This window comes from Xiphias gladius, chromosome 19, assembly GCF_016859285.1.
Source record: "Xiphias gladius isolate SHS-SW01 ecotype Sanya breed wild chromosome 19, ASM1685928v1, whole genome shotgun sequence".
NCBI lineage: Eukaryota > Metazoa > Chordata > Actinopteri > Istiophoriformes > Xiphiidae > Xiphias > Xiphias gladius.
Window position 1 is genome coordinate 4,162,156 of NC_053418.1, and position 23,695 is coordinate 4,185,850.

Consider the following 23,695-nt stretch of genomic DNA (forward strand, 5'->3'; position numbering starts at 1 on the left):
ATTTGTTTACATTTCGGCGAAATGGTGCCAGTAAAAGTATGCTGAATTAGCTACTGCCAGTTTTTGGTTGCAGTGTACCCATTGGATGTAGAGACAACTGTCACTGGATTACCTTGATACTGAAGAAAACTTAAACACCCGATGATCCTCAGGCAAGTTCGGAAGTGTCTCTTTTCTATTAGTTCCAAGCAGCTTTATGGATATTTATTCGTATTTATTGGCTCTCTCTTTTGGTTTGTCCTGCTGAATGTCCAAGTCTAGTATGAACCACATCCTGTATTTTCACAAAGTTTAAAATATCGCCGTCACCCATTACGTTATTTAAAACAGTGTGAGGGAGTTACTCATCTCAAATTAACTTTAGAAGCAGATTATTAATTTCCTCGATCATCTTCCCTGCTCTGCATATCTGGACAAAAAACAGACCCAGAGATTATGTCCAGATTCCTTAGGTCCAAAAATACATCAGACATGAGAAGCTTCCCCTCTTTGCCTTTCAGGGTAATGACTCCACAATAAAATTTCTGCAGTATGTGAACCATCAACTCTGTGACAAGGGAACCCTGCGAGCACGAGTGTACATGAAGTGAGGCCAGAATTTGGGGGAGGAAGAGGAGGAGGAGGAGGATGGGGAGGATACAGTATACACACACATCTGACATCTTGAGGTCAGTCGCATTCCTTCGTTGTTTGCTCTGATCCTTATTTCTGAAAAGTCGTGTGCTGTATGTTTCATCCACGTGAACAAAAAATAAAACAAGACTGACATGACCAACCATCCTCAGCTCAGCCTGCGTCCCTCCTTCTTCTGGGTGTTTACGATGGACGTACTGTACTTGTAAAGCTGCCGTCCCTTAAACTAAAACCTCCATACAGACCAGGTGTGTTTCAAGGATCAAACACTGTCATTATTTCCCATAAACGGAAGCAAATGCCTTCTTGGAGCCCATATTTCCAAAAAAACTGAAAAAGTTGAAAAGACAGTCCACGTTTTTAAGATTTCTGACTGAGCCCAGCTTGTATGTCTGCTCTTTCATCTTTACATGTATAAGATACAGAAGTTGGGCACAGGGTTATACATTTTTGGCTCTTTACCAGACTAACTGATCTTCATAAAAAGGTCCTTACGTTAATCTTGAAATATCAAAGAACACCAAAGAGAGTTTCTGAAGCACACAAGGGCGCAGTGTTTCTCAGCTTGAGAGAAGTTTCACAAACAAGACAAGTCAACTGCTGGACAAAATCACCGAGATTAAGACTTTCATTCCGGCCAAGACACCAGCATGCATGATCAAATATCATACGCATGCAAATATCAGAGATAATTCACAGGAAATCATTCAGAAGAACATGTATCCACATGTGGGTGAATTCTTTTTTGCAAATTCAACATTCAGAAAGTTCGTTTTTAATCATTATTCTACCAAAGCGTTCAGGACACTGCTCATCGCTTTTCATTAAACCTTGATTATCTTGATCATCTGTCGACTGACTAATGGTTTAATCGACTATCTGTTTCAGTTCTAAGTATAGGTATCAAGATATTAGACTCTTCTTTTTGGTAGGAGGTCAAATCAAAGAGAAAGCCACTTATACTCACATTATTTATGATGTTTTGGTCCTCAGACCCTCGTTAAGCTGAATTTTACCAAATGAAGGTGATTCCAAGTTCATTTAACAGAGTGAAAGGCTATTTGGTTCTTTTACATGTACAAATTCATCTCAAGGGGCTAACAATAAAAAATAGTCCATGTGTTTTAAAGTAGGTAGACCACCCACAGAGGTAGAAAAAAAAGAAGAAAAAAAAGAAAAAACATCAGCCTGGCCATTACAGAGTCTCATAATGTAGGCTTCCGCTTGCAAACAACTGCTCAAGAAGTCCTACCTTAAAAATTTAAATCAGAGTTGGGAAATGATCCAGGTTTGTAGCATAAATCAAATCCTGAATTACTGTGAACACGAGAAATAAATGGGCCGACAGGCCGACAGACTCTTCCTCTCCCACTCTGCCTTGCACCATATTCTGCCCCCTGCTGTGACCCTGACAGATTCATTTCTGGTCCTCACATAAGACTAAAAGTAGCAGAAAACAGAGCTCGGTAATGATATTTTTTATCTGATCTTATCAAGAAACCACTCTCCCTGGTTTCTCTGACATTCACGCAACATGAAGGCTGTCTCCCACGCAGGCTAGCAAAGATCAACCCCCCCCCACCACCACCACCACACACACACGCTGCTGCCGCAGAAGCTGAGGGAGTACTTGCCCCGAAAGTGCTCAGCAGTCAGGCTGCCTGCCTGCTCGCCTGCCTGCTGCAGTAAAGACTTCCAGACAGCAGCCTGGCTGTAATTAAGAAACAGTAAAACACACACCTAGCGCGGGCTACGGCTACCACTTCAGATCAAAGGCCGCTGGCCCTCAACAACAGGCTTTTTCATCAGCAACCGCTGGTTTGGTGAGTGTTTGATGTCAAGTCGTGCAGTCCTGCATGCTTTGCAGTTAGGCTGAAAACAAGAAAAAAGATGACCGTGGTCTGCATTACAGCAGTCAGACGACCAAACAGGAAAGTTGCTGAGTAAAGTATAATTAGCACAGTATCGTGCTATAGTATAGTGTAGGCTGATCACATTTCGATTTTCGCTGATTTTTACCAAAAATAATCCTTTTTTTAAACAGAACGAACTCATTTTTTACCCAATTTTATCTCCCAATTTTTTGCTTTTAACGATTTTATTGATTTTATGTCCCTAAACATCCGAATTTTGTTTTGTTTCCTACTGTAACAGATCACTGATCATCGCAGTTTACAGTAAACCCCCCTCAGTTCAGAAAATGCCTCCAGAACTAGGGAGTGCAGAGTGAATTGTGACCATTGCTGTTGATGAACTAAAATAACCACTGACAGTACGGTACACTATCATACGGTGCTGTCCAGCAGCAGCAGCCCTCTCAGATCATCCTTCCACCGGGCAAAGCGACTGACCTGTGATGGCTGCTGGCGTCCTCAAAGTGACATCCTGCCACAACAGTATTTACAAAGCAAAAACTCTCACATCCTGTGTGGCCCCCTCTCAGGCCTGAATCCCCTGCGAGGTTCAACTATAAATGTCTCAGAGACGAAAGACTGAATCCGTCCAAGTGATGAACTGCTTCCTTCTGGTCCAATCAAAGGAAATGGCAAAAATCCTGCAATGCAGACGACTGATTTGAAGGTCTGGCTGGCATTGTCTTTGTTAAGGACGTGTGTTTGACAATGCCCTTGTAATAGTTTCAGCGATTCTATTTAGGATTTCGCACAGAGATGTTGCAGTTGTTCATTTCAGCAAAGTGGTTAGATTGATACTTTCATATTGTAAATTCTGCCTCTGTTCTTTCTATTTTGACATTTAGATTTTACAATTTGTTTCAAGACGGCAGAAAAATCTCAGAAAAGATCGACCAGCAATCTAATTCAAATTAAAACTCCTAAATCGCATTTTCTCCAGCTTTTGGAATTAAATCAATCAGCAACGATTTTGCTGATGGATTTCACTTCTCATTCATTTATCAAGTTAATTAATGAATAGTGAAAATAAGTTACTTAATTGCAACACTAATGGGCTGAACGTTTTGGTTAAGCCTTCTAGTTCAGCGTGAGGTCGCCACTGAAGATGACCTGTTTACTGGGAAGTTCAAGTGCCTATTCCATGGGATCTTTAGAGACAGGAAAATGCTCACGTACTATTTTAGTCTCCTCTCCTTTGGACTGACGCCACTTTGTTTATTCCTGCCTCACCCCAAAACTGTTTTCACACCTTCAGCCTCACAAATGCTATTCGTAGATTTCTTAAGGGGTCTAAATGAGCATTTTAAATCTGGTTTTTGGCTGGACCGCAAACGTGGGGCCGGCCCTATGACCGGCTGACTGACTGACTGAGTGATGAAGTTACGCCATAGGTCGGCTGGCCGCTTCTTGAGGTTTCCCCATTGGCCGCTGAATGAAATTGGCGCAGTTTCAATTATGTCATCAGATGTCATCAGTAAATATAGACGAAATCACAGCACAGCCGTGGTCTTTCTTAGGTATATGGTGATTTTGTCAGATCACGTCGCAGCAATTAAGTCAGGATTTTATCAGAGCAGAGCAGCAGCTTGGAAATGGCTTGGAAGTGACTGCTGGTTAACATGTCGTCTTAATGGGCCGCATTCCAATTACTATTTAATACTTGTTCCGTTGTCTGACAACAGAAACAGAAGAACATGTAAATGAGAAGAGCTTTATTGGGAATTCAGCTGCATTAAATTACTGTGTATGTGAGCCCAGTAAGTAGGAGAGAAGCAAACACATAAAGGGCCGACCAGCCGACCAGCCGACCTGGCCGACACTCGGCAGAATGCACACACGGCGTATTGATATCATGAATATGGTAATGAGTGTATTGCATCACTAGGAACATTTAGTGACTTTAGCTACTTTCCATTGAAAGTGGTTGTTTACAGGGGTTTCCACAACAGTTTTCAACTCCATCAATTCCTCAATTTCACACACTGACCGTACACAGTCCAGCCATATACTAGGTTCTGACCTAGTTATGTTTACTTTTATATTTGGAGCAGTCATTTTGTCATTTCCGGGTGAATTTTACATTTTAGGCTCCCTAAAATTACGTAAAGATCTCCCTGAAGAGCTCAAATTAGCAGTATCTTTATGAATTTTAAAAACACCTTGCTAACACTATTTATTAAAGACATGCTTTTAAGGTGCATTTACTGTAGCTTTTATTAGCCGGAGATGACAATTAATTGAATGCTGTCACTTTGTGAGTTTGACATGTCTCTGTATTTGTGTATGACTGATTTATTTTCCTTACTTTATAGCCTCTGTTTTAGTGCATAAATTATGATTATGGTTATAGTAATTTGCAATGGCGGGAGGGTTGGAAGTTGCATAAGAAGTTTTTTAATGTCCTCTATTGTCAAGAGCATCACTGCAAGATTTTAACCTTCATCTGCAAAGAGATATCGTATGTTGTTCATCTGACGTCATACGATGGTTGACTCAAGTTTCATGCAAATCCCAAAACAATACCTGTCAGCTTTCTTCTTGTAAATCAGCACGTTTAAATATTCCTGGGAAATCAGCCCATTTCTCAAGAAAATCTCCTCCCACCATCTTAAAAAAAAAAAACGCAGGTCAGTAACACACACTCGCTCCAGTTTTTGCTGGCCAGCAACAATGTCAAAACCTGACATTCCCACCCCACCCATGTGAGGATCTCTCTCAACATGTGCTGCCTTGTTACAAGGGTTTTAATGTGGAGAGAATGAAGTGAACCCCTGCAGAGCACCTTTTGGCTATCCTGAGAATCACATCCTGAGGGGACACACACAAACACACACGCACACACACACACACTAAGATATCTAAGAAAATGTAGACCGCCAGGCTTTGCATTCATGTTTCACAAATGTTTAACTGTAAGTCCTTGAGGCACTCCTGAAGCGGTCCTGAAGGGCAGTGCAGGCTGATGTTACAGTCAGGTTTGTGCATAGGTACAGCACATTTACAAAAGCAGCACCAGTGCAAACTTAAACCCTAATAGTCCGTTACACCTTAATCTAACAGATTAAACTGCATGGCACACTGAGGTACCGTAAATTCTCAAGTCATATTATTCAAAAGATAAGGCCGGTGTTACTTTCTGTGTTCTGTCAAAAATTCCCCTGAAGAAAGTAAAACCAACAATGAATTCATCTTACTAACCAGTAATGTCTGTGCAGCCAGGGCCGACTGTCCTTCATACACCTCCATTGTTAGTATTATTCATTAACAGGGCAAAGAGTTTGCAGCCGTTTTCACTGCTCTGTGAGGTTATAGTTAGTGGCAGCAGTGCTTTAAGCTAAATGCCAATGTCACCACGCTAACATGCTCACAGCGATAATGCTAACATTTTGATCTTCGGCAGGTATAACGTTAGCCGTGTTCACCGTCTCAGTTCAGCATGTTAGCATGCACAGTACAGCATAGTTTAATCCAGAATGCCATTAGTTTTCCATGTATTTGGTCAAAAAAAAGCAGGACTGTACAAAATATATGACAAACTGAAAATATTGAGCCGTTAACGGGGGTAGATGAAAAGCCAGAGGATACCAAACTGACGATAGTTCAACCTGCAGGGGGACATGAATGCGTGTATCACATTTCATGGCCATCCGTCCAACAGTTGCTGACATATTTCACTCAAACCCAAAAATCCTAGGAAACGCAAATGTCTGTACAAAATTTTGCACAGGATCACCAAAGTCACTAGGATTCACCCTCTGGGGACCATGAATATCTGTGCAAACTTTGATGGCAATCCATCCAATAGCTGCTCAGATACTTTAATCTGGATCAAAGTGGTGGACTAACAGGCAGATCACATTGTCATTCCTAGAGCTCCACCCCTAGTATGGCTAAAAATACCTAAAGGAGCCACACTGTTGCACTGGGTGATACATTCTTTTATTGTTGGTGAGTGTAGTTCAGTCTGAAACGACTCTGTGGCTGCATTTTTGATTGCTGACATCATGCCTGGGCACATGCTTTTGTATAGTTTGACAAGCTGAGAGGAGTCAACTATTATGTTCAAAGCTCAAATGAAGGCTTTACTCTGAAAAACAGATTTGTCAGTTGATTCAGTGTGGATTAAATTCACCGAAACGATCAAGACATGAGATGACTCTTACTTTTTTACCACCAGCTCTTGTCTTGTGATGAAAACAAACACACTGCAGTTCAGCGAAAATTCAGTGCAGGAGTCGCAAAACCTGTTTCCTCTTAGGGAATAAAGTACACTTAAGCAGTACAGTATCTGACCACAGCTACAAAGTCAGTACTTGTTAACAGGATAAATTCATTGTGGCTCAATTTCCTCAGCAGAACTGCTGTTATAATAAAATGGCAAAACAACACCAGCTTTATCTTTTTAACGTGATGATTCTGAACTCCCTAGCGGGAATTAAGAGTTATGGTACATCATTTGTCTTGCTTTTCAAAAATCTGCAGCATTTCAACAGAGACCTTCATTTGAGGACATTGTGTTTGGCTAAGTGAGTCTTTCCTTGAATGCAGTGATGTTTCACTGACCTACTCTAGGAGATTTGGGCCCAGGTCATTTCCCAATTACTGTTCAAGTGTTTTATGAGGGGTGATGGGGAGGATAGGACTGCAGACTTTTGTGGAGCACAAAGGATACTCGTGTTTTATGTTGGAAAGAGGTTGGGGGGAAAAATCCGTTGGGTTTTGGGGTGCAATGGATGACCACTCACCCGTGACAAACTTCTGTACAAAAAGCTATTCCATCTGCCCGCCTGAAGAATATCTCCAAGAACAATGTGCTGTAAAAATACCGAGTGCTGACGTAAAGAAAGGCCAAAACTTAGGAGTCACAGACATCTAAAATCACTTAGTGTCACTTGATAAGGTCATGGCACTTTTGTAACGAAAAGACAGGGTTTGAGGGGGTGTTAGACTAAGGACCTTTATGGCAGAGGAGGACTTACCAATCCGTCACAGTTGTTAATAGCAACCGAGGCCCCAGGGATGTCTGAGATGTCACCGATAAAGGTGCAGTCCGTCTTTAGCAGCTCACGTCGCAGTATCCTCTCTGTCCCGTTGTTGGATTCAGTGTGGTTGGCGCCTGTACTGGCATCATCACCTGCACCGTCGCTGACGTTCCCGAATCCGTGAACCTCGTCGTGCCACTCCACCATCGCCCCTGGGGCCACCAATCTGTTGTTTGGGCTCAGGCGGAGGTGGAACTCCTTCCCGAAGGCGGTGATGTTGAAGAAAAGTTTCTGTTCAGGTTCACCAGAAGAAGACACCTCCCTCTTGACGCGCTGCTTGTGAGTAGCTGAGAGCAGGTGTGACAGGTAGTGTCCATGAGAGTCGGTGCTGAAGGGAGTGACCAGGCCATATTCCCTCAGACGGTTCCTCAGCTGGTCTGTAAAACAACACAGAGACAATGAGACCTTGTTTTTGTTTCAAGGCGGCAGGAAGTAGAAAAAATAACAACACACTACAACAACTTTTCTTTTTCAGGCCAAATTTTCATGTGATGTGAAGAGAATAAGATGCTCTGAGCTCTGTGGCTCCATGCAGCAGAACTCTGCAGGCTTGTGCTTGGGCCAGTATTTTTTGACTGGATCTAAGGAGGGCCACAACTATTATTTATTTTCAGTATCAGTCAATCAGATGTTTTTTATAAAGCATTTTGTTAAGAAACTGCCAAATAAAATAGCAAAACAAAAGCAAAACAAAAGCAAAACAAAACAAAACAAAACAAAACAAAACAAAACAAAACAAAACAAAACAAAACAAAACAAAACAAAACAAAACAAAACAAAACAAAAAACAAAACAAAACAAAACAAAACAAAACAAAAACAAAACAAAACAAAACAAAACAAAAACAAAACAAAACAAAACAAAACAAAACAAAACAAAACAAAACAAAACAAAACAAAACAAAACAAAACAAAACAAAACAAAACAAAACAAAACCACTCATCAAAAGGTTCCAGAGTCAGAGGTATCATCTATAAATCGCTTGTTTTGTTTGAAAAACAGTCCAAGACCCAATGACATTCAATTTACAATTATAGAAAACACATAAAAGCAGCAAATCCTGACATTTGAGAAGCTGGATCTAGGGGACGTTTGGTATCTTTTAGGCCGACCCAAATGCCTCCAATCCTCAAAGCTTCTACTTTTGCCATGGTAATCAATGTCCAAATCAGCATTCAAATGCTGCGTTTTTAAAAAACTATTATAAAATGATTGTTATATTTGCATTACCACAACAATCCCAAATAGCCCACGAAATAAGAAATGGTTATCCAACTTTATATATTATGCATCAACATGACCTGTTATTAGTTATTCTCAGAGAAGGATGTTTAATCTTAGTGATAGTATTGTACGTCACAGCTCTCATCTGATGTGACCAGCACTGCCACTGGGACACGTGACCACGTTGACAGGCTTACAAGTTAAAACTACGCTGTGCCGCCCAAAGGTCGAGTGCCAGATATGCCAAGGGGAAGCTGGCATATCACAAATCTACAGCAAATTTCGCACATCACCTGAAAACTCTAAGTAAAAGCTTAGCCGCCTTGCAGAATTTTCTTTTTTCTATTACGGCTGATGTTAGTGCCACCTGCACGCTAACAAAGTATAAAACTGAAGTCTGTGTGTAGCATTCCGTCCTCTCAGAATGCTTGATCCATTGGTCTTTGAAATGAATGAGAAGCCTGTGATTTTTTTTTTTTGATGCCATCCTTGTTCTATGCATGGCCTTGCGCTCGATTACAGATGAGCGCAGACAGAATTTCATCGAGACTGAAGCCAATGTGTCTTTTAAGCCTTGATGCAGTTAGATCTGGCAGTGCAACTACAGGCTGAAGTGTTGCTATTACAGAGTGTAGAGAATAAAAATTGTCTTTCCAGAAGCTCTTGATAAGCTGTTACTGCCTTTATCATGACCGAAATAAACAACTTGCACGAAAAATGCGTCCTATACTGGATGGTAATAATTATCCACCCTCAGGCCCATGTTCATTGGCAAATTTGCGGTCAAATCAATAGAGCGGAAAAGGAAAATCTCGAAACATTTGCAGTTGAAAGGAAATTTCCACCCAAGCTTGGTTTGTTTCTTAAAATGTGTGCAATGGCAGACACATTCAAAAGATTTTTGGTTGGTTTTGGTTGGAAAAAATGTAACATGAATATCGACACCCCGTAATTATCTTGTAGGTTTTGACTAAAAGACGTTCAAACAGGTGTCAATGGTGAAACTCAAATTACATGTCTGAGGAAATTGCATGCTTTACAAATCATAGTGTGTACCCTCTGGGTATGTGGAAAAAAAGAAAAAAAACATGCATTTGGAGAGCTTTTGAGAAGAAACATGCAGATATCATAAGGTGATACTGAAAAAATGAAACACTGAGCTTCGAGAGATGGAGGCAGCTTGATCCCAGTGACTTTAACAGATTAACACAGATGGGAAACAACGCTCCTCTGTCATAACTCCACAAGTGAAGCAAACTGTTGGCACATGTCTCGTTTTGAACATGCAAAAACATCAAAGGCCTTTTTTTTAACAGAGCAAATACCTCACAGTTACATCAAGTTAACTTTACTCCTTCTGCAAACATGAATGACACAGAGGTGCTTGTTTGATATTGATACCTGAAAAGGTTGTGCAACATGTGTAGGGCTGATGCAAATTGAGACAGAGTATTACATATTTTCCCACAGTTTGCTTTTTGTGAGAGAGCTGGTGTGACAAATCTTTAAGGGATGAAAAAGTTATAGAGCCATGGGTCAAAGAGAAGCCAAGAATTAGCTTGGTTCATTAGAGTGTATTTGAAAGGGCGTTGTTTCACTGCTTAATCCTTGGGAGGCCCAGGTCTAATCTCAAGGGCCACTTCCCCTACTTAGAGGAAGGAAAAGAGCAGATTTCTGTACATTCAGACCTGCAATGCATTTTCAGCTCTTTTATCGCTCATCAAAACTTGGATTCAAATCTGGTGTCTCTACGACATTAAATATTTATGACAACATAAGCAACTGTCCAAGTTAGAGTTTGGAAAAAAACATCCTTCGTTATCTTTTCTTAAAGTTATAATTTTTCAAAACCTATTTTGATGCTTTTGGCTGGTATTTTTTCTGCAATAGCTATTGAATACATTTACATTTGCATTTTTACTTTTTGCAAGGGAGCAATGGAACAAGAAAAAAAACCTGACTATTAAATGAAAAAAAGTTTAAGGTGACGAGCTGTACACCTCCAACGCTTCAGGAAGCCTCAAATGTGCCCTGCTGTCAGGTCCAAAACTACTCACGCCCCGTGCAGCATGAAATCAGATCACGGTTGCAATTATTTTTGACCGACCACAAGCATCCACAAATCAAACAGAATTTAAATATTAAACCAGCAAAAACGGATGTTTTTTGGCCGCTTGGGGGCAGCGGAAACAAGTCGTGAACATTACATTGACATATCATCACTTTTATGTTGATATGGTGAACAAATAGTTGCTTATTTACACATTCGGTAGTTATGCAGCAAAATTATTGATCATTTGAAATCTTGTTTCTGGCCACCTGATGAATGTAAGTCCAATACTAACTCTCTTTCAGCTCTGTTTGGTCTCTACAAACTCCTGAGGGAAATATCTGACTCTTTAAATGCTCCATTGTTTTCACCAGCCGGTCTCTAACTGTGTCTGTCTGCCATTTGGTGCTGAGCAGGTAGTGAACAGTGGGTTTTTAGAGCTTTTTGCCTGCTGTGACCATAAACGATGCTTTGAGAGCGGTGAGAGTGAACTAAAACAGAAAAGGTAGCCACAGATTTGTGTTCACGTGGGACCCCTTTCCTCAGAGTAAGAAGCTGGTTGGAAAAAAAAAGTGTTTTTAAAGCCTTTAAATATTTTTACAACCTAGTAATCCATAAAGGTTTGGGTCAGGCCTAGCTAATGAAATGGCGCTGGAGCAAATTTACAGAAAATTTGCTGCCTCAAATTCATCTTCAGCGCTGTTGATTTAAGTGTTGAGGGTATGAAACCTGAAAATTTAAAGGAACATTTACTCTGAACTTTGGTTTGCAGGGCCATGTGGGAGATTTGCTCTCGAAGGAAAATCTAAGATTTACTGACCTGGGTGGCAAATATTGAACCAAGGATTAAAATCATTTATGTTGTGTTACAAAAAAAAAGAATAGAGAAGAAGAAAGAGAAAAGTTTACTTTCCAAGGAGTGTAACTGGTCTCTATATGCCTCAAACTGAGAGGCTTTAAAACCCAGAAGTTTGTTGTTTATAAGGTTACACACTGTGAAGCTGTAGCTGCTCTCAAAAGGGCCACAAATTCCAACAGTTTAGAGCGAAAGATGGAAAAAGATTCAGTGAATAGCGAGGAGTTACACTTTACCCGTTACCTTCTAAAAGGTCATCCATTCCACTGGCACACATCCTTCATTGTCAACCAGAAAAGAAAAAAAAAAAATAGTCTCAAATTTTCTAAGTCTATTCAAAAGATGTATTCTGTCATAGTGAATAGGCAAGGCTACAAACATTAAAGTTGAAGGTTTTTAACTCTCTTCATTGACTTCCATGGTTATAGAAGTCACTCACAAGAAATGACATACTGAAAAAAATGCCATCTAAAACCAATTGTCTACAACAAGGTTATTAGTCCTGTAAATTCATTTATTTGTGAGGGAGATTTATGTCAAATTCGGTGGAACGTTCAGCCATAGGCCGAGGAATATGCGATTCGTTTCTGGTACCGACAGCGCCACCATGTGGTCGTTTATGAAGCACTGTAAGCCATGACTCCTGAACTCTGAGCTGTACATACAAACTTTGCCTTGGATTCTTTGGTACAAGACAAATCTTTAAGTGTAGGACCAGCCCATGTTCACCTGAACAGATTCTGTGCCTATTTTTTAAAACTTTTTTTTTTTTTGCAAAATGATCTGGATTTTTCTCTTTTTGTCTTTCTTGTATTATTATTATCATAATAATCATTTATTTTTTTCATATGTAGACTTTAAGGTCTGAAAAAAGGGAATTGCTTCATTAAATTGATTGTATTGATTGATTCATGGCTGCAACTGCAATTAATTTCTGGTTCCATGACCCCTCTTTCCTCGGCAAATATCCATTCAGCATTGTACAACCACACTCAGCAAAGCAAAGTTTTTGGATTGGTTTTGCAGAGCCAGCATGCAGACAAAAACCAAAAGCAAAAAATTGGCATCCTTTACTACCAGTACTGCGTCCCAGTCTATTTTTTGCTACTCTGAGAGGAGGAATTAGTCTCTCTGCCTCTGCTATGATGGATTTCTCCATCTGCATGATTGTTGAACATCGGTGCAAAATGGCAGTTTTCCAAAGACGCCGTTGCTCTTTGATTGTGAGGGTCTGACACCAAATCGTGACATTTATTGTAGAGGTTTTAAATCGCTGTGATCAAACCAGCAAAAATACATCTCAGTGCAACATCTGTTTGGCCAGTTGTCCACTTAGAACAGCAATTTATGAGACCACAAATGCAAAGAACATTTTTTAAAGTTGAATTAATAAAAAAAAGCCGCCGAATTTGCGAGCAGAGGAAAACTGCCTTCACCCTCCTCATGCATGATGACAACCTCGTGCTTAGTGAGAAAGACGAGTGACAAATTAACAGAAAAATCTCAAAGTAAAGAAACATTGAAAAAAGGAAAACGAATCGAGGCCTAACTCAGTGGTTTGATGAATAGGAAAATGATGTGAATCTTGCATTATGGCCTTCCCAAGTCAACAGATCTCTACTCAACTGAGTATCTACAGGACAATTTGGAGTGACGTGTTGCACAGTGCCCTCTGACAGCTTCATCAAAACCCATCAAAATGACGGAATATCTTTTGGAAGAATGGTGTTCGTCCCTCCAGCAGAGTTCAGAAACTTGAAAAATCATCTTCCAAGGAGCATTGAAACTGTTGTAGATGCTTCTGATGGGACAAGATCATTCTAAGACCCTTTATGTTGGTTTTTCCTTTAATTTGTCACCAATCTGTATGGACGCCCGTACTTCTTTGACACCTGACACACTAGCAAAATCCAGCATCTAGCATCTTCGCAAACTTGTGAACTTGGAAACATCACAGAATCTTTAACCAACACCACCACGAATATGATTACACAGGCCTGCCGTTTGCTCATGGTCTAAGCATACTTCAGATGAACTGGTTCGCGCACTTAAAGGCAAAAGTGTTCATAGCTGTTCCCAACGAACCCACTCAACAGTGGGGAAATGGGCCTAAAGAGAGATGAGATTAAATGAATTCTACAAAGGGAGATAATGGTGGACACTTTCGGACAGTCTCTCCTCAAAAGCACTCATAATGTTGCACTCAGTTGTGCATACTTTCCCACGTCCACACACCTGGCCAATCACGGCATAAAGTCAACATAATCGTCAGAGTGTCCGTTTTGGAAAGTTTTTTTAAAAACCTGTTGGACGCAGCGCCTCACTGCCGAGGTCAGAAAGGTGTGGGGCGAGCTGGATATTAGACCCTATTCGACCATCCGACAAGCACTTAAGCTGAAGCACACTGACGCCTTAAGAGCCCCGATACACCCAACAGCCTTCAAAGAACTAGTGCCGACTAGGACTGAGTGACGCATCACCCCAACTCGAAAAACCTGTGAACTTGAACAAACTGCAAAAACATCAGCCAACGATCGCCTGACCGCCGGGTCGCATGGACGTGCTGTGCTTACATGAGAGGAGAAAAACAGGTCTGTTTTTCTGACCCTAAAAAAGCAGTTTTCACACCTGCCTCCTCTCACACCTCTATACACCTGGCCAAACGTTACGTAAAACTGGCTCGACCGCTCGATGGTCTGATGCTGATCCCACAGGCAGCGGCTGCCGATTGTTGGACGACCCAACGAGCACAGATAACAATTAAGAGTATGTCGAAAACTTGCAACTTAACTGGTAAACTTAACCCCTTTTGATTTGCTTTGCACTCATTGGGCCTCTCCAAAGAACATTTTTCTACACTTACAGCAAACCTCTCCTAATTTTTCTCTGTGAGGTTTTGCCTGTCGAAGTGTTTCATGTCAGATTCTCCAAACTCTCTTAACAGCAGAAATGTATCTTTTAAATCCAGGTGAATGCCACCTGCTCGTGAGGACGTATGCGAAATATAAGAACCCTAAACGGCCATATAAGGCTACCTGTTCTGCTCTATTTTTAGGTTCCATTCAGAAAAGGTTACCAAAGAGTGAATAAAAGAACTTTACGTCATGTAGATTAAAGGCCTGTTGTTGGGAACCAGTAGACGATATCATAACAAATTCGGCGATGTCAGCTGTTGTCTTAGGGACCCCAGACCACTTTTGAATACAGCTGTAAACATTTCATCCGAGCTGTGGACCGGGTGGAACGAAGTCAAGTGCACTTTGCATACTGCGATGTCCATGAGCAAAATCATTAGTCATAGTGACTTCTTCTGGACCTTTTTGCTTGGCTTTTATTCGTCTGAGTGGAAAACTGAACCAACAGGAAAATGCAACAAGTTTAACAATTCATCCACTGATTCAGCCCAGAGGAAATTAACTATACTTTTGCAATCGTCCCCAAATCACCCGTACGTACCGCTAAAGAACAAATCTGTTCATACAAACAGGTCTAGCATGAGACCGGGGGACTTTAACTTGTGGAAGAGGCAAAGACGGGGGTGAAAAAATGAATAGAAACCACACTAAATGGGTGAATTAGCTGCTTACAAGCCCGATAATGGCCGAGCAGAGCCAGCAGTGGTAGACTGCAGGCGGCGGCTGACCACAAACGCTCAACTGCAGCCCGACGGCGCTCAGCTGCCTGTCATGGTGCTGCGTGAGGGCCCTTGAGGTGTGCAGAAGATAACGGCGGCTGAAAGAGGATCCAACGTGGACACTGTTGCAGCTCACTTGTTTCCTAACCTCAGAATTGATAACAGATGTGCAGGATTTAGAAGTGGAATTTTCTTTCCTGTATAACAAAGCCCTTGAAGCAGTTTGCTCATGAAATGTAAGTGTGTGTGTGTGTGTGTGTGTGTGTGTGTGTGTTGAGGGGAATGGGGGGGGGGGTGTATTACAGAGCCTCACACACACAAACTCCCCTCCCACTTTGATCTCAGTGCACCAAGTTGTTCTACTGAGTTTCTTTGGAGGAAAATCTCTTTCCACTTTCTCACAGCTTAGATCTAAGTATCAACAAGATCGGCAACAAGTAAACAGGACTTACCCTCTCTATCTACTCCACCAGCCTGTAAGAGAAGAAAAAGCTCGTTAAATGCGGCACAGGCCAGAAGGAAATCATGATCTGAGAGCCTGAGATGTCCGGCGGCGGCGGCGGCGGCGGCAGCAGCTCTACCGCCCCGCAGCAGTTTACCGTAGGGCTGAGCTGCTTGTAAAAGTTTAACGAAAATGCCTCTATTTTACATGTCTTATGTAACAGGCTGAACTCCTGCGTTCGCAGCGTCAACATGTATTTCACAGAGGAAGCGTTCACCCAGGCAAACGTGACAGTTTACAAGAGAATTGTTTTTTTTTTTTTCCGATTTACAGCCGGATTTCTTTCATTTTAAAGGCGGTTTAAGAGGCAGAAAAAAAAAAAAAAAAAATTGCGCACACTTGCGTGTCAAGTGAGGCAACGGCGAAGGGATACGGTCACTTACCTCGTCAGCTGAAGTCAATACAAATCCTACAAGTAGTAACGCTAGTGACAGGGCAGCCATCACGAGTCTTAAGTGATAGAGCAAAAAAAAAAAAAAAAAAAAAAAAAATCCTTATCCCAACGAGAAATTAAAAAGTAAAAGGGAAAAGAAAAATCGGGAAAAAGGAAAAACTCTCTACGCAAGCGTGACCCGGCTCATTCAAAACTTATCACAGTGGATGTGGAGGCAGTGCCTCTGTTTCAGTTTTAAAAAGGAAAAAAAAAAAGACATAAAGTAGTTATAAAGTTTCATTAAAACAGGAGTGAGGCGAGTTGCGACACTTTGTCAGTCAGTCAGTGTTATTTTTTTTTTTTGGCTTTTTTTTTTTGGTTTTTTTGGCTTTTTTTTTTTTTTTTTTTTTTTTTTCCTTTTTTTTAATCTGTTGACTGAGCTTTTTCTAGAAAGTTTTGGTGAAGTTAGCAGGACATCCCCTCTGCCGCTGGCCGGACAGAGCTGCAGTGTGAAGCTCTCGCGACCTGGCGCTCGGCTCCCCCCGGCTAATAAACGGCAGGACCAGCCCTGTGTGACGTCACCCTGCCCTCTCCTCCAGCCCCAACACATGGTGGGACAGACGACGACCAGGAGGAGGAGGAGGAAGATCCCAGCCCCCTAACCCTCATCCCAGCCCGGGACAGGATGAGATAGGCGACTCGCTATTTACATAACCACATATTTCTATATCACTATTGAAAACAACAGTGGTCCTATGTCCAGACATCACTCTTTCATTAACGTGGGCACATGGTGGGAGGAGGAGCAGGAGGAGCAGGAGGAGGAGAGGGAGGAGGAGGAGGGAGATCCCAACTCCCTAACCTCCACATTATTAGTCTAAATACTCTACTGTGACAAAAGGAAAGCGAGTCATCACAAACAAGGAACAACACTAAAAAAAAAAAACTAAAAAAAAAAATAGAAAATGTTCTCAGTAGAGTGAGGACCTCTGCCAAGGCCAGTGTCACAAGAAAAAAGAAAATACACCTGACTTCAGAGAAAGAAAAAAAAAAAAAATCAATCAAAATCATAGTAACTGATCCAGATCTGCCCCAAAACGTAATGGGTTTTGTCCCTGGCCCGTGCCCCAGCCCTCCACCGGGTTCGGCACAAAAACGGTTGTTTGTTTGTTTTTTCCGTTAATCCTGCTGACACATAAACAAACAAACAAACCCACAGACTCGGGACGATGGTAAGATGTGGTTTAACCATCGGTCTGTCTATATGTCTTCTATCTAAAGGCGCTAAATAAAACTAAATCAAACATCTGTGTACCTTTCTGTCTTTGTTTGAATGTTTGTATGGACAACACAGCGCCTATGTTACGGAAAAGCCAATGTGAATTCCGTGTTTTCACACGTGGAATTGGTGTTTCAGTCGTGACTTGCATCCGTGTATCAGCTGTGCGTCAGCTGCATATGTATTTATCCCAAATGCCCTTATATCACTTTACGTGTGAAAGCTTTTGCATGCGATGTCTTACATTTGATTTGTGAAATATCTGACAATCCCACGTGGGCTACATCGTGTGAATTTATCATGTGAAATGTCCAAAAAAACCACAACAACCAAATAACAAAAAACGAACATATCACTATATCTACTGTAAATATGAAACTGTATGTTAAATAGTTTTTGTCACATGTGCCTGCCGATCACCCTGATAATCAGACGGTCTGTTTGTTTACTTATTATCATCATTATTATTATTATTACTACTGGCTGAATTTCTGAAACAATCGTAGAGGTGGAAAGTGACTCAGAGGTCTGGAAACCGGATCATAGCTGCTGGTCGATGTCTGACTGTTTAACATTACCTTTCCGTTCTAAAAAAAAATGTTTTTAAAAAGAAGAGAAACGAAATGGAAAACAGATTAAATTGGAAAATAAATTGCATCTGTTCTCACATTATGAGGCGATGAGGAAGAGAGCAGAGGGGTCAAAACTTGTATTTATTTCAAAAAGCTAAATTAAAAAAGTTGTTTATTGAATCCCAATTGCACTGATGAGTATCACTACCGATACTACTACTACTACTCCAAAATTTAACTCAATTTAAAAAATGTTTTTCTTCTTTCTTTAATCATCTTGTACCACCACCACCCCCCTCCGACCCCCAGGGTTACTATATGCTAATTCTGATTGTACTTCAGGCAATAATAATTTTAATGCCTACCCTTCCTCATCTGAACACATGGTGGGACAGGAGAACAAGGAGAGGCGCCCAACTGCTACAACCAAAACTGATGAGGAAAAGGGGGAGAGGAGCAAATACGAATACTGGTGATAGTAAGGCAATGCATACCATATAGAATATACCCGAACCTCTATTGAATCAAGCAGTTATATACTAATAAGATCTAAAATTACTTTCAATTTTGCTAGAAACTGTTTTTTTAAAGGTAATGTTGCTTTTGTCTGTGTGTGTTTGTGCGCGTGCGCACGTGCGTGTTTTTTAACTGTTGAACATTTTCAGCTTCATTTCTCATGTATCTGACCGTAATGTTGCAGCTGCGAGTCTTAAAATATCCCTCCAAATGAATGCGTTTCACATGAAGCATTTGTGAGAGCGGCAGAGTTGCTCTCCCAGTCGACTGAAAAGCTCCAGAGGGCGAGAGCTGCATGTAATATCAGGTTGTGGGGGGGTGCGATTGGACTCGTTACTGACTGCACATCATCTCCTTCTTTCTCTCGCTTTCTTCTTCCATGTCAGGGAGCTCTCACAGGTAGAACTTGCGTGACAGCTTCCGTGACATCAGGTTTAAGAAGAGACCAGTGGGGGCGACTGAATATTAATACAGAAAAACTCAGCACGAGGCAAATTGGGACGCATCCGGTCAGAGCGGCAGACAGACCTGTAAAAAGTTGGGGGAACTACACGAGCGCAAATGTCTCCATTGGATGTCGACTTAAGGAACGGGCAAATGGTTCGGGCCCCGACTCTCTGAATAGCAGTGACATTCATAAATATCGACGGCTTCACACGAACAGGACATGTGCAGTTAAAACACCTCCGACCTGCAAGCTGGAACTCAAATGGCAGCAGGAACGTGTAGACGGACCGGGTTTGATTTTCTCAGCCGCGGGAAACCTGGTGAGAGGAAGTATTCAGGTCCATTACAAGTATCTATAAAATGAGTAAAGTAGTAAAAGTATCTATGCAACAATCTAAAAGCACGCCACTGCATTAAAACCCCAGAAGTACATGAGTATAATATGAAAATTACACTTAAATTATTAAACCTAAAAGTACTCGTTCTGCAAAAACAAAGGGGTCGGGCTCCCTTCAGGAGGTCACGAGCAAAGTCCGAGGGGGTCGTGCGGCTATTAATTAAGTGGTAGCGAGGAAAAAAGCGAAAGTTCTGCCACACAAATCTGTATTCACTTTTTTTCCACCTCTAATCTTTGCTTTTCTAGTGAAATATTAGGTCATTTGGGCCTCAAGCAGCTATTTAAATGAAACCATGTGGGAAATTTAGATAAATAAATATATAAATATAAAACAAGTGCCTCCTGTTAAATGCGTTGAATCATTAAGCTCAAAGTTGTGTCACGAGTTGTATAAACATAAAGCCAGCCAAGATTAGTTCATTGTACTTGAGAAAACAACTGTAATAAAATGAAGATGTTAAGTAGAACCAGCGATTGCTGAGCCACGCTTGCTTTCCTTTTACGTTTTCTCACTTAACCGCAGATTAGCGAAAAGACAGCATGAATTTACCCTATTTAAATTAAAAGTGTATGAGGCTAGGGAAAGAGTTAAATACTAATGTTCATCGTGTTTTCATTATTATAGAAAGAAACAACTGTGACTTAGGTTAATGTGTTAAAAAAAAAAAAAAAAAAAAAAAAACCCAGCGAGTTTCCATCATGTATGTTTTCTTCCAATTACAAATGAAAAGGAGTCTCCGGAGAGTTTTCGCACTCAAACAACAGACGCCGGGAAATCTATGCTGATCACGTTTCGTTAGAAAGTGAATTTAATGAGTTTAATGAGTTGAGCGAATTCTCAGCAGCATAACATTCATTCAACTCATCGTTTAAAGTCAAAAGGACCTCAAGCCGGAACGGCTCGAGTTTATAAGTTTTGAAGTGGTCTGAAAATAAAAACTGGAAATCTGAGACGGAAAATTAGTTGGTTCCACTAAATCCCTGTATTATGTTATACACTACACATCTGAAATGGGACAAGGGGCCTAACCGGGGACCACTGGTGCCATGTTTAGCAAAGCTTTGTGTTTTATAAGCTTCTCGTATGTTGCTTACATAACATCTTAATCCAAAAAGTAACCAGTAGCTGTAGTTGTCGAATAAATAGTGGAGTAAAAAGTGCAATATTTAGATAGAATATAAAGGTTTAGAGTAGCATAGAATGGAAAGGAGAGTACAAGTACCTAAAAATTGTACTTAGGTAAATGTACTTACTGGCTTCCTACCAATATTTCTGAGGTATCCTTGAGCAAAATATACCTCCTACACCTGCACCGAAGGCTTGTTTCTGTAATGCCCTCAGGGCGTTTCGACCTCTGGCCTCTCTGCTGGCCACTTGTGTCGATGCTGAATCCTGATCCGAAGCTGAGCTTTTCCACTCACTGTCAACGACCTCGGGGGCATCAGCCCAAAAACGTGGCAGCGGCTTTTCTAACTCTCGGGCAGATTTTTTTTACCGTGTGACTTCCTCTCTAAAGAAACCTCTTTGATCTTATTACATCGAAAGACAGATTTAGTTGTAATTCGCTTACATTGTTGTTTTTGAACAGAGAGCTGCCTTTGTTTATAAGTTGGCTCGTTCCGAGGCACGGGCCTAAGTGAAGAACACCTAAAAGGAGATCAAACTAGTCTCACATTAGTCCTGCAGATACCTAGGTGATGATCAGGGCACTTTTTTTTAGTCCATATTCGCTTCATTTTTGAGTTTGAAGTAAAAGAACCGGAGAAAACAAGAGAGTCTCAATTATGGGATTTTTATCTTCTAATCAGACCTCATTATAGATCTGTCTTTGTCTCTGAGTTTGTTTTTGTCATTCACCGCAGCCCTCGGGGTAAGTAAGTGATTTTTTTTTTAAAAACAGAATAAAACAGTTTTTAAAGGAGTATTTAAAACTCAAAGGTACTGAAACGCACAAAGATATGAAGATATTTAAGATCAAGACAGAGCCAGAGAAAAGTCGGTGAGAGATGACACCAAAAGAACAAAAGGCCAACGGCTCCATGTGTGCATGGCAGATAGAACTGCGATGCATGATTTAATTTTACCATCCACAGGAGACCAAACAATAGACTTTGGGAGTGGATCTGTTCTGACTGTTCCAACTCCAGAGAGAGAAGTTATCAAAACTGTCCGAAAAACTCAGCTGTCTCCCAGTCAGCGCTGAAATCTGGATGTCCAGGTTGCAGTTGGGCTACGGTGGGTTTGGAGAGTCTCGGTTCTTTTAGACGTTTAGATTACATGCAACCAGAGCTGTAGATTTGAGACATCAGACGTGGGCTCGAGTCTGACTTCGGGCCCCCTACACGTTGTGCAATGACAGCAATTGTGCAGGTTAATCTCATGTCATGCTGTGCAAGACAGATCTAATTAAAAAATAAATAAATAAATCTTGGTGGCAATCTGTGTAGATGACGGTTCATGACGAGTCATGTCAGACTCTGTGGTAAATACAGTGTAGCAGAGACATGTAATTACTTCACGTCATCCATAGCTTTTTTCCTAGTTCCTGTCAGTACTCGCGCTGCGGCACTTTGGATCAACTGGAGAGTATTTAGAGACTTGTTGGAGTACTGACAGGAACTAGGAAAAGAGATCATATTTCCCCCCGTCTTAGCTTCTCTGCACTGGCTCCTGTAAAATCTGGACTAGAATTCAAATTCCTTCTCCTTACGTACAAGGCCCTTAATGACCAAGCTCCATTGTATCTTAAAGAGCTCACAGTACCCTATGACCCCACTACAGCACTGCGCTCCCAGAACGCGGGCTTGCTTGTGGTTCCTCGAGTCTCCAAAAGCAGAATGGGAGGCAGGAGCCTTCGGCCATCGGGCTCTTCTCCTGTGGAACCGGCTCCCAGTTTGATTTTGGGCGGCAGACACCTTCTCCACGTTTAAGATGAGGCTTAAAACTTTGCTCTTTGGTAAAGCGAAGAGTTCGGGCTGGCTCAGGTGAGCCCTAAACCCGTGCTACTCGGGGAACTCCCATGACGCACTGAGCACTTCTTCTCTCTCTCCCCATGCATTTATATCACATTACGGCATGTCATTCGCTTCGTGTCCTCCATCCCCTGTGGCTTTGTGCTTGTCCTCTCTGTCCTCTCTCTCCCTGTCCTCGTTCTGCACACGTCTCTGACTGAGGAGCTGCAGGATCTGGATCTGCCACTACTACTCAACATTATTAATAACGGTATTACACCTATTCCGTACGTATCACTGTTATTATTATCTTTCTAACAACCAGTCTGACAGTGCTTGAATGCAACAGCATACACAGCTGTTCCTCGTCTCTCTCTCTCCTCTCTCCCCCATTTCTCTCCTCTCAACCCAAACGGTCGAGGCAGACGGCCGCCCACCCTGAGTCCGGTTCTGTCTGAGGTTTCTTCCTGTTAAAAGGGAGTTTTTCCTCTCCGCTGTCGCCAAGTGCTTGGTCATGGTGGGAACTGCTGGGTTTCTCTCTGTAATATTGTAAGGTCCTGACTGTAACCTGTGAAGTGCCTTGAGATAATGTATGCTATTATTTGCCGCTATATAAATAAAATTTGATTGAACTAAATGGAATTAAGAGGAAAAACGTTCAAATGCTCTGTCATTTTAATGCTCAGCACTCTGGTCTTTCAAAGACTTTGACTTTCAGTTTGCTTATGAGGACTTGTGACTTGACTTGGATTTGCCCTGTAGGACCTGAGCTTGGATTTTGGACCTGCTCCTTGAGACTACAATACAGCTCTGAAAACATTTAATTTCAATGTGCAATTTTCACATGCTTTACATTCAAATACAATAATGTCCAAACAAGGATCGTATCAATATACAGCGATCAGCCACAACATTAAAACCAGTTGCCGGGTTTAACGTTGTGGCTAATCGGTGCGGATGCCTATAAACTGCCACTTCTTAACAAAATCTGGCTACGTTTTAACCCGGACGTATTTTGACGAGCTAAAAAATAATTAAAATGTTTCTGTGGTGTTTCGTGAACAGGCCCCGAATGCACCTGCTCACTCTAAACAAAGCAAAACAAGAGAAAGCGAGACATTCATTTCCGAGCTTGGGGTTTTCCCTCTCTGGTTCGTAATGCGAGAATGCACTGTCAGAGTGACGGAGCCTGCATCACACATGGAAGACACATGATCATATATCACTGCTTTATTGGGCACAACGAAAAGGCCGTTAGACGTCTGTGTCAAGACATTCTGTTCATTTTCCTCTCTCTTGCGCTCT

General features: G+C 41.5%; 1 protein-coding gene across 1 annotated transcript in view; it reads right to left on the bottom strand.

The window, feature by feature from the left end:
• adamts3 (ADAM metallopeptidase with thrombospondin type 1 motif, 3) overlaps positions 1-16,303 on the bottom strand; it is a 138,514-nt gene extending 122,211 nt beyond the window's left edge. The window contains exons 1-3 of the mRNA XM_040155627.1: positions 16,238-16,303; positions 15,805-15,826; positions 7,526-7,965 (exon numbers count right to left, since the gene is read on the bottom strand). Of these exons, the coding sequence (XP_040011561.1) occupies positions 7,526-7,965; positions 15,805-15,826; positions 16,238-16,297 (522 nt within the window). The 5' untranslated portion in view covers positions 16,298-16,303. The remainder of the gene's footprint in view (positions 1-7,525; positions 7,966-15,804; positions 15,827-16,237) is intronic.
• Between the last annotated feature and the right edge of the window lie 7,392 nt (positions 16,304-23,695).